Source organism: Megalops cyprinoides, chromosome 6 (genome assembly GCF_013368585.1).
Source record: "Megalops cyprinoides isolate fMegCyp1 chromosome 6, fMegCyp1.pri, whole genome shotgun sequence".
In the NCBI taxonomy this organism is placed as follows: Eukaryota; Metazoa; Chordata; class Actinopteri; order Elopiformes; family Megalopidae; genus Megalops; species Megalops cyprinoides.
Window position 1 is genome coordinate 28,756,014 of NC_050588.1, and position 11,487 is coordinate 28,767,500.

Here is an 11,487-nt window from a genome sequence, read left to right on the forward strand (position 1 = left end):
TTTTGTCCTAGCTGCTCAGTACCCACTCCCTCTCTGTACATCTCAGCTGCCTGGCCCGCTCTACCTCTGGTCCCTCATTGTAATGCCAGGCACCATAGAAGCCTTGCCTACGCTCTGGGGTCGTGATGGAGTGGTGACCAGGGGAACAATGAGGAAAGCCCCGGCCGCGTGTACTCACTGCCGCCGCCGCCCGCCGCTGCCGAGCTGCGCCTGGGGTGCTGACAGGAAGCAGCGCGGAGGGGGGAAATAAATCACTCCTTTCAATTCAAATTCACATCAACACTGTAAGAGCCTCTATTGGCATGGCAGACCCCATAAGCGTCTCGCTGTGTACTCTCCCGGCCCACTCAGGAAGCTTCTGCCCAGAACTCTGTCATTGAAAAAAGCCAGCGAAGAGCATCTGCTTACTGCACCTGGCTTCCTCTGCCAACGGTGGCTGGCCTGTGAAAACGAGGCGGGGATCGAAAATATTAGGTGGCTGCATCCTTAAGTTAAAAGAAACTTGGAGGAGAAAAAAAAAAAAAAATCTTTTTTTCTGCTTGAAATCTGCTGCACATTCTTCAAGTTAGCTGAATTTTTAATTGGCTCACAACAGGAGTGCAGACAGTCAATTACACAAGTGTAATTGCCCAGCAAAGAGCTAGAAAGCAGCTCTCCACTCCCTCACTCTTGTGTGCATTTATCCAAAGATGTGAGGGAACACGTGCCTGAAATTCACAGGAAGGATTTTTTTTTTTTTGTTCTAATTTGTGATTTCTCTTCCAGGATTTCCATTCAGTTTTTCTCACTCTTTCTCATTATATAATGATATGTGGTTATAAATGATGTAGCTGTAGTGACTAATATGGATCATACTGAACATTAAAGCAGGGATGTGCTTGTGGTGGTCATGCTGGCAGCTACAGAATCTACATATTAAGATACATTTGAATTTATCCAGGGACCCCAGTCTACCCCCTCAAATAAAACAGTTATATAAAGCTCTAGGTTGACAGGAAGCACATTCACTACAATGTTAAAGATTAGCACGGTTGAAAACAGAACCGCGTTGCTCTGCCTTGAGATTGAGTGGATGTGGGATAAGATGTAGGAGTGTTTTTTACGCTCAAAGTGGTGGGTGTATGGAACGAATCCGGAAATCTTGCCGGGAGGGGTCCAACTTCTGTCAATCTTGGCAGGATTTAGGGATCAACAGGGAAGAATATGGACCATTCTGTTCATACTAGACCCCAGGGTACAGCCTGTCTTGATGGAGATGGAAGGACAACGTTGACCACGGCAGGCTAAAAATAGCTCTTCTCACAGTTCACAGTTCACAGCTTCACATTTGGTAAAGATGTCACACACTGCAAGCGCGATTGGCCATGATTACACATCACACCTTTGTACGTCTTCAGTATTCACACGGAGTCTGAAATGCGGGCCCTGCGTAATTAGCTCAACAGGCACAGGTGCCTGCATTTTGTTCCCCCGGTCTAAGTAAAATCATAGCAATTAATTCTGTGATACTTTGTCGGCTTGGTGTCGCATTGATTTAGATAAGAATCGGGGCTGGCAGATTCTGCAGTGCTGGAGGGCATTGCGTGTTGACCTTGCACCGAAAATACCTGCTCATGTGCGTTTTTATCTCATAGCTGCTTTTATTTACCCTGCGCCGTCATTAATCATTGATGGCAAACATTTTAGCTGGCCGAGAGAGAGTGAGAGCGCCTGCCTCTTATGGTAGCAGGGCGTGGATGGCAGAGGGGGCCCACAGATGCTTTACCGGTCCGCAGGACTGCAGACGCACCAGGCAGGTGCACACCACAATATTGACTTGCAGGACCGCTCGCCCGATACAGTTACAGAGCGAGATCGAGATACTGTCATAATTACCAGTGTCTTTATGAACAATGCTGTTACTGGGGCCGCCAACCGCTTCCCTGACATTGCGTAAAGGCATGTGCGTAATCCCATATGAGCACAATCCAATCAAAACCTAACCATGAATGTGCATTAAGACACACTGGCAACCTTAAGATGCTGTAAGCTGATTTATGTGGAGATTTATTGGGGAAGAGATTTCTGATTTATTTCCTCTTCTTGCGCTGGTTAGGAAATCACTGTAATCCCATCTGTGCATCTATCTTACCTTCTGTTCCGTCGACATCCCTGTGCTTATATCCTACAGGGCATATGTTCCCTTGTAGCCCTGGGAGCTATTGACTTGATGTTCACCCTCACCTGCTCCTCTGCTAATTGTTGTCCGTCCTCTCCTGATTGCCCTGCTGGATATTCCAGTATTTGCTCTCAGGTTATCTCTCATCTCCAGTACCTACCTTGCTTTCTCTTTGGGCCGATTTGTCCTCCGTGTCCTCTTGGTAGAATTAGAATTTTTCTTTTTTTTTTTTTTTATAAAGTAAACTTACTTGGAATCCATGATGCCAGTGTTTGCCCGTCTCCATCTGTAGTGCATGTTTTATAGTGTACAAAATGTGCTGTACTGTTTCTGTTAGCTGAAAACAGATCAGCTTCTGTTTTATCACCACAATTTGTATTTGATGTGTGCTGGTAAAGCAGTGAATTCACATTTATACAAATAACAAAATCCGGTTAGAAAAATGCAGACATGACAAACATTTAGATCCTTGAAAATATTTACTCGAATATTTACTCTTGTACTCTACCTCACTTGTAAGTTGCTTTGGATAAAAGCTTCGGCCAATTGAATAAATGTAAATTTAATTTTCACAATTTTATTAACTGTGTCAGTTACATGTTTGACTGTTGCGCTTGCAAAGAAAGTAATCTGAGGATTCTGCGTTAACTTCATTAGTTGCCTATCAGCAGTCCTTGCGGCATGCATTGTTTTTGAGAAAATAGACACTATTTCCCTGTTCAAAATAGAAGCAGTTTTTTTATTTTTCTTTATTTGGTACTTTGCTATCGTGAGCCATCTTCGTTAATTAAAACACCTGACCCAAGGCTCTCACCCTTGCATGCAGACCTCCTGTTAATCAGCACCTCAGAACGTGAGATCAGCCTGTGCAGTCTGTGACTTCGGGACAGGCCTCGTACAGCAGATTCGTAAGGAGTCAGAACTGTGGGGAATGCTTCTTCCAGGAAAAGCATTGCCTTTGCTAAGTTGATATGTGCCGTCTCCCGGGAGTAGTGTGTGCGTGTATAAATTGCTGGTAATGTGTTCCGATAAGCCGGAGCCCTAATGAGATTTGAATAGCTACTTTACGTTTGTGTGTTTGGTTTTGCGCATCTGTGTGCAGAGGGCGTCGGAAGGGACTCTCTTGGGTGGTATCTGCGGGGATGCTGAGTCTGAGTGACGTCTCGTTTGATCCACTGAATCGGGACTTTTGGCAGCTATTTCTTTATTTGTGTTTGTCCTGTTTCTTCTCTTGCAGCATCTGTATCTGTTAATCTTCAAATAGTCTAAAAACAGAAATGTGGAAATGTTACAAAAGACTAATCCATCATTTTTTTCATACTTAATATTTTTTGCGCACTTTTGATTTTTTTTTTTCCCTTTTTTTCATGATACTTGATATTTTGTAATGGAATGGCCTACATTAACATATGATAAAGATGCACAAAGACATTCTGAAGCTATTTCAGATTTTGTAATGAAGCCTATGGTCGATATTTCATGTTGAAACTCCAATATTGTAATTTCTGATGAAGAAGAAAACACAGGTATATATTATATAGATATTTATCCTGGGAAAGTATGGGTTCTTTTTATTTCTGTGTTTACATGGCTATTGTATAAATGATAAAATGCTCTATTAAGCAGCATTCACCAATTAGTGTGACATTTTGCCTTATTTTGGTTGCTTATAAAGAACAGATGATTTTCCCTGGAACAGCCATTAAGTAGTTTAATGTTGTAGACCAATGAAAAAGCAAATGAAATCAGATTAATCAGATTGGCAAGTTTAGAACAAATTAAAGTCCTGCTTTCTAACCTGCTTACATTCCTGTTTGTTATTATGTAACTTAATGATAATTATTACTTGTATATTTGGCAAATACTGTTATACTGGACAGCTTACAAAGCTATCATGGCACAACACATTAAAAGCTTATCACAAGGGCAGTGGGATTCGAGGCACAGAACAGCCAGTAACACAATTAAGCAGAGTCAAGCAGAAAAAAGGGCTAAAATGTCAGCATGCATCATTAATTGCTTTAACGTACATGCAGTGAATTACCATTCTCATTAAAAACAAATCCCAACAATTATCTATACAGCAACACTCTTCTATGGTAGTGTTCACATGGTGCCAGAACATACTCCGTAAGAGCAAAGTTACCTGACATCGTATCACTGTATGTGTAGCACCAAATAATCATTTTTAAGGGCTGCATTCCGCTGTAAAATGATAATACCTCATTTGGAATGAATGGATTAGATCCTGGATGCTAACTGTAAAGCACATCCATGTTGTGGTGGCTAGGGTGAACAGGTGTGTCATTTATGTCTACCTCTTGTGTCTTGTGCTCATGTGGATGGCAGCTTTGGGTGAAATAGACAGTGATACCATGTGGACAACAGCTGCTGTTAGATGGACAGTGGAAGTGTGTCCGTTAGGTCTATGCGTCCCCACTCCTGTTCCCTTCTCTGTTCATGTGAGCGCCCCCTTCAGGCTCTGCACTCCATGTGGCATGAGAAGGAACAGCTACACAAAACAGGAACTGCTGTGTTCTGTTCGTTAAGGCACATTAGGTATGCTATGCTAATGTGAAGTACTTTTTATGGCTTTTCATGTTATTATACACTATTGCCTATGGAAACTAAAATGTTTTTTCCCTCATAAATACAGCTTTACTGTGCTATAATTTAGAATAGTCCCCGTCTTATTGTTATTTTTTCTAGTCTGTTAACGCATTACTTCAACAGGTCTCAATAATAAAATAGCATGATAATGTTGCTACGAAGATAAATGTGAGAGTATATGAACAGGCTGTGTTCATATTTACGTGTGCAGAGGCAATAATTTTTGGTTTCTTTAGGTTAAGTGAGAGTTTGTTTTGAAATGGAGTAAAGCCAGTGGAGCCGATGAATGTTTAATGAATATAGCCCTGAAGCTTTTACTTTAAAAACATCCTTTATACCGCCTGTCCCCTCTTAGCTTTCTTCTTAGGTCTCTTTCTTCAAGGCAAATTTGGACACTTTCAGAAAAACAAGCACAGACTTTCTGGAGTTTTTTGGTTGCTGGGCACCGGCACCGGCATCAGCTATCAGCGGCGATAGAATGCCTCATTTATTTGTGAAATGCTGAAATTAACAGCTCTGGGAAAATGAAGTTGGTCTACTGTAAAAAAAGCTGAAAACTTTTACTCTCAAAGAAAAACAGCTGAACCCACAATGGCGTGCTCAGCAAGTCAACACTTTACATTTGCATTACCTCTATATACATGCCTATGCATACAGTATATATTGGCATTGGTATTGGTGTACAAGTGTTGCAGGGTCAGTGACTTCTGCTAACTTAGCTGAGATCACGCAACCAGCACAACTGTTACAATGAATAACGGGGTGGAAAAGAGAGATTTATTGCTCCTTCAGCTCTGTGAAGCACTTCCCTCTTGGTCTTAATTGCCAGCTGTAATGGATGGTGCCTCTCTTGCCGGGGGTTGATGGTTCTGCTGGGAGCCAGGGACCTGAGAGGGTGCTGGTCTTCAGCACCTACAGAGAGGACCGGGGGGCTCTAGCAGTTGGCCATTTTCTCTTTGACTCGCATTGTAATAACCTCCTTTCCATTTTAGTTGTCTTGTTTTTGTTCATCACCATCTTCTCAGTGCGTCACAGTGTGCCCCGTTTATGTCCTATAACGTCGTGCCGGCGCTTTCTAATGTCTTATCTGTATCCGTCTGCATCCGGCTGTCTTTTCATCTTTGGTAATGCCTCGGCACCTGTCATCTTCTGCATGTATTTATGTCTTCTCGGTCCTGTCTTTGAGGTGTGCTTTGTGTTGCAAATTGCTCTATGGCAATATTGTTGTGAAGTACTGTGTACCGAATGCCATGTAATTGGTTGATTAATGTCTTCTGACCTGTCTGAATGTCTCTCAGCCTTCACCAAGCAATGACAGCGAAGCAAGTTTTTTAAGCTTTATTTATTCATTGATTTTTTTGTGAAGCATTTTAAGAGCGTCTTTAGAGCAGGAGTTGTGTTTTCAGTCCCCAGTAGGGGTACCTCTGTTGTTTTATTGGCTTTTTTTATTTTGCCTTACAGTGTTTATTTTTCAGATGTATGTGTGTTTGGGTCTGAAAGGGTGCGGTGGAGGAGAGGATATTTCTCCGTGCAGCATTTCTGTCTGGTTCGGAATGAGCCTGAAAGATTGTGAGGAAGGAACGAGTCAGAGAGCAGGAGGCGTGTGACAGGACATTTTTCTCTCACAACTCACAGCCTCTCTCACGTCAACGCTTCTAGGGCCGTTGTTGTTGTGGTTGTTGTTTTTTTTTTTTTTTGGTCGCTAGTTAGCCTAGCATATTCTACCGCTGCACATTTCTTGGTTTGTTCGTTTTCTGCGGAAGGCCACAATCTAGCAAGATCTTCATTCCCGCGCCAGACGGTATGGAATGACCTTATGTTCCGTTTTCCCCCTGTCCTCTTTTCCTGTCCAATTCCGCCGTGAGAGCAGCGTAATAAACATGAGGCAGATCAGTTTCAGATAAAGCCATTTACAACCCAGTCATGGACTATTAGATACCCTCCACTTCGGCTTGATCCATCAGATAACAAAAGCCTGGTTTAAACTTTCAGCGTGGCAAAAATACGGAAGAGAGAGGAACCACCAGGGCTTGTCCTATTTACCCATTAGGGCTGGTCGCACCTTTGTAGTTTTCTCGATTGTGCCTTCACACAAACCTCTCTTTTCACAGACAAGACTGTAATCAAATGTACAGATGTGAAAGGGCCTCTCCTATTGCATTCAAGCAGGCATTGCATTAGCCTGCTCACATAGAATGACTGTTTTAAAGCACTATTTGTGGCCGAAATTGAACTATTATGGAGCCTTTTTTCTGATGGCCCTGTAAATGGCTGTGGAGTGTGACTGCCCAAGTGTCTTTTTCCCATCCTTTGACAATGCCTGTGTAAGTGTGTGCATCAGTGTGTTTTCATTGCTGCTGTGTAGATCCAAATGTGCTTTTATCTGTCAGTGTGTCTTCTCTTGTGATTTGTGGGCAGAGACGACTTTATGTTACTGTGTATGTGTATGTATTTGTAATGTGTGTGAGACTTTGCCAGTGAGTTTGCGCAGCTCAGCTGCCTCCTCTTCCTGCTATCCCCACTGTACTACTGAAAAGCCCCTTTCACATAGACACCCACAGATGGTCCAGTATCGCTGTCACAGAAATCAGTGACAGAGTCATTCAGATTTAATGCAAGGCAGGAACAATTGCCTAGGAAATAATGTTGGGTTGATCATTGATTGCTAGTTGAATATTAGGGAAAGAGTAATTGCAGTGAAGCCCGCATACGTACGTGCGCACACACACACACACACACACACGCGCGCGCACACACACACACACACACACACACACACGCGCGCGCGCGCACACACACACACACACACACAGAGTGAGCCCTGTATGACTCTCAGTTTTAATTAGCAGTAACCTTATTTGAAATCCCTGCAGACCCATCCCGCGCTGCTTTGTCATTCTGTTCTGCGACAGTATTGACCCCAGGTGATAAATAATACACTAAGCAGCCCTGCATCGCACCAGATCCCTGGTCAGGTGCACTCTGGTGTCTCAGCCACATGGCAGCGCCGCAAACAGGCAGCCCCGCAGTCCATAGCTTCCCTGAGCTGGCAGATGGCCTTTCAGCAGAGATTGCCTGTGTATAGAGCGGAATGCCTGCCATTCTTCTCGTAAACATATTGCATCACTCAACCAGAAAATTACAGAAGCCACAGAACATCCGCAGGAGATGGGATTCGGGAGCTTGTTGATGATGATGGCGCTGTGTACGCTTGTGATTCCATACTGCCCGTCTGTTGCCATAAGAGGAGCTCCCCAAAATGCACAGGCTTGGTCTCGGAGATGGATCGTGTGGTCAGAGTCGTTAGGATCCCTGCATGCAGTGTGTCTCCCGGTAAAAAGAGGGAGCGTTCTGGAATCAGAGGGCTGTGTAATGAAAATCTCCCCTTCCTCCCACGTAATGTTTTCCACCTCAGGGACACCGGGCTCCCGGAGCCTGGAATTCAGCAATATGATTAGGAGCCTCTGCCAGTTGCTCCTCCGGTATTTTTTTTTTTTTTTTGCTTTTAAAATTTGCCGTCTGTCAAACACTTATCTAATTTTAAGCCCATAACCAAAGATGCTGGAGTCTTTAAAGACTGGAAGTATTCCAAGTAATAATATCAACGGCAATGTGTCTGGTATCTTAGATTTTACTAAATCATACTGCCACACCATGCTGACAAATGTCATCTTGACCCAGATAACAGCTTCTGACATTGTTGGCCTGCTTGTCTCTCTCTGTCAGACAGAGACACACACACACACACACACATACATACACACACAAACACATGCATACACAGATGTACTGACCTGACCATTTTTTTTTTAATCATCACTGACTCACATGGCTGCTCTCTGACAATAACAACACTGACATTTTACATCTGGGATCAAAGCAGAATGATTTATTAAGAGATTAAGAAAGGGGACAGGGAAGGAAGGGGGGGAGGGTTGGAGGAAGGGTCAAGGAAAGAGTATTCCATACAGGAACCAAGCTGTCCGGCTTCACTGTCCTGTCACTCCGGTAGCAAACGCGCCAAGAAGGCCAGCGTTTGTTCCGCTCTTTCACTTGTTCAATATCCATATCCACGCTGATGTCACTGGTCACAGCCTGCATGGCTGAACATCAAGAACAAACTTGTTAAACAGCCCCTTCTGTCGGAAAGTGCACTCGTAGCACAATTCCCTCTTGTCTGAAGGATCAGTGTTTGTATTTCCAAAATGCTCACATATGCAATAAATAGGCTACTTCTACTTGACATTTCCAGATATGTTTTGAATTTTGCACTGCCCCGCATATACAGTCCATTAGCCAAGAACCACACTGGGGTAAAAGTGGGGTTTTGTATACGACTCTGAGATAGCTGTTCTTCACAGGTTTCAATATAGGCATATCCTTTAAACTGTAGTTCAAACTAATGGATTTTGCTAGAGGTATGTAACTGTGCTGCTGCTCGTCTCCTCTCCCTCCGACGACCTGACTCGCAGGAGCGGTCAGTTACTAAGTGTGCGATTGGTACTTTCGCTCTGTCTGTGTCTGTGTCCAATAGTTAATTTATGAAACAAGGCAACGTTAGCTATGGTTATCTAAAGGCTCAAGCAGTGCTAAAGGGGGCAACACTACCCTTTTGTTATTACTGGTAGATATCGGTCCAAAGCGGTGTCACTCAGCAGTCCTGCTGTCCCGGTGTCCCGGTCTCCCGTCCCCCGCAGCCCGGCCAGTCCGCTTGGTGTTAGGCCCGCTGGGGGGGGTTGTGGCGGGCCGTGGTGCGGTCCGAAGGCCCTCTTCCCTCTCTATGTCCCGGTCTCAGCGCCAGCGGCCGACGGCCCCGTGAGATCCCGCGCTCGTCGGGAGCGAGGTCGCCGCGCTACGGCACGATGGGTGTGTCTGAGAAAACCGAGGTGATGGAGTCCGTGTCGCCCCGCAGGTGCTGGAGCTTGGGGTTGTCGGAGGCCAGCGCCGCCCGCAGCCGCCCGTTCTGCACCTCCTTGATGGGCTCCAGGAAGACCACGTGCTTGTTGTTGCTGGCCTTGCGCCCGGGCCCCTCGGTGGTGGCGGGAGGTGTCGGGGTTAGAATAGAGGACTGGGCGCTGCACTCGTTGGCGGGGCTCGGCGTGGCGGCGGGCGGCTGCTTGCGGCACCAGCAGCGGCACGGCGTCAGGTAGAGGTACATGAGCACCAGCACCAGGCTGACCACGCAGCCCAGCAGTGTGGTGAAGCCCGTGTTGAAGGGCTCGGCTTCGCTGCGGTGCACCGCCACCGTCACGTTCACCTCCCGCGTCTCGTTGCGCATCTGCTGCCGGTCCACCGCCATGCACAGATACACGCCCGAGTCCTCCGTCTTGGCGGCCTGGATCTCCAGCGTGCCGTTGGGGAACATGCGCAGGGTGACGTTGTTGCCCGGCGGGGCCACGTACTCCTGGTGCGGGGACACCCACAGGTACGTCAGCTGCGGGCCCCTCAAGGAGGTCTGGCAGTCCAGGAACACCGAGTCCCCCTCGTACGCCAGCAGGCTGGCAGCCGGCTCGCCCAGCAAGCTCTGCACCCTCAGGGTGCAGTTCTCGAAGAAGCGGGTGTGCTGGAAGAACCGCACGGAAGCCCGGCGCTCCCCGTACACTAGGCAGGTGTGCTCCTCCCGGTAGTCCTTCACCGAGCCGTAGCCCCTCTGCTCCCAGTGGCGGAACATGCTGTACATGGAGCATTCGCAGATCAGCGTGTTGTTGTGGAGGAACAGGCCGCTCTGGACGGAGGCCGGCAGGGCGGCGATGTCCTCCAGGGGCAGCTTGGGCATGCGGTTGGAGGACAGGTCCAGCGTGCTGAGGAAGGGGTGGCTATGCTCCTGGATGGAGAAGAAGGGGAAGTCCGTGAGGCGGTTGTGGCTGAGGTAGGCCCTGCGCAGGTTGCTGAGGCCGCTCAGCGCCTTGCTCTCCACCCGGGTGATGCGGTTGTTGAAGAGCAGGAGCTCCTCCAGCCCCAGCAGCTCCTGGAAGTAGTGCTGCTCCACCACGTGCAGCTCGTTGGAGGACAGGTCCAGGTGGCGCAGGCCGCTGCTGTTGCGGAAGCTCCCGGGGGAGAGCCGGGTCAGCCGGTTGTGGGCCAGGCGCAGGGTGTCCAGGCGGGGGAGACCTGAGAAGTCGCCCTCCTCCAGCCGCACCAGCCGGTTGTGGCTGAAGTCCAGGGTGGCGGTGGACGCGGGCATCTCGGCGGGCAGCTGCTCCAGGCCCTGGGACCCGCAGCTCAGGATGTCAGAGGCGCACAGGCAGCCGGAGGGGCAGCTGCCCCCGGCCAGCTGGAGCAGGAGAGAGCTGAGCACCAGAGGGGCGGCCACACCCTGAGCACAGATCATCGCGCTGACAGGGTGCTGCTGGGCATGGACAGAGCAGCCACGCTGCCACAGGGGAATAAGGGGGCAGGGGCCGTGCCAGCTGCAGGGAAGCAGGGGTCCAGATGGGAGAACGCTCTGGGTATTGTAGTCCACAAGGAAGGCAAGGCAATTGCAAAAAAAGACAGTGAAAGTGAGTGGGATATTGTCCCCACTACCTTCTTAGGCTTTAAGAGAATACAGTTAGATAATAGTTCTTAAAACAAGTAGCTTCAGCTGGACTGGCAAAAGTGGTTAGCTAATGGCATGGCAGTTCCAGAGAGAGCAAAGTGCACTGTACATCACAACACTTAATTACTCAAGTGCAATAAATGTACACACCTCCAAGAAATCCAGAACCGTCCTTCACAGC

At 47.3% G+C, this 11,487-nt stretch overlaps 2 protein-coding genes across 4 annotated transcripts in view; one reads left to right on the plus strand and one right to left on the minus strand.

Annotated features, from left to right (window-relative positions):
- The window catches only part of LOC118779409 (E3 ubiquitin-protein ligase RNF123), a 103,266-nt gene that overhangs the window by 58,509 nt on the left and 33,270 nt on the right, over positions 1–11,487 (plus strand). The gene's annotated exons all lie outside the window — the stretch shown is intronic.
- The window catches only part of amigo3 (adhesion molecule with Ig-like domain 3), a 2,685-nt gene continuing 25 nt past the window's right edge, over positions 8,828–11,487 (minus strand). The window contains exons 1-2 of the mRNA XM_036531514.1: positions 11,457–11,487; positions 8,828–11,213 (exon numbers count right to left, since the gene is read on the minus strand). The exon at positions 11,457–11,487 is cut by the window's right edge and continues 25 nt beyond it. Coding sequence (XP_036387407.1) covers positions 9,621–11,099 — 1,479 coding nt within the window. The 5' untranslated portion in view covers positions 11,100–11,213; positions 11,457–11,487 and the 3' untranslated portion in view covers positions 8,828–9,620. The remainder of the gene's footprint in view (positions 11,214–11,456) is intronic.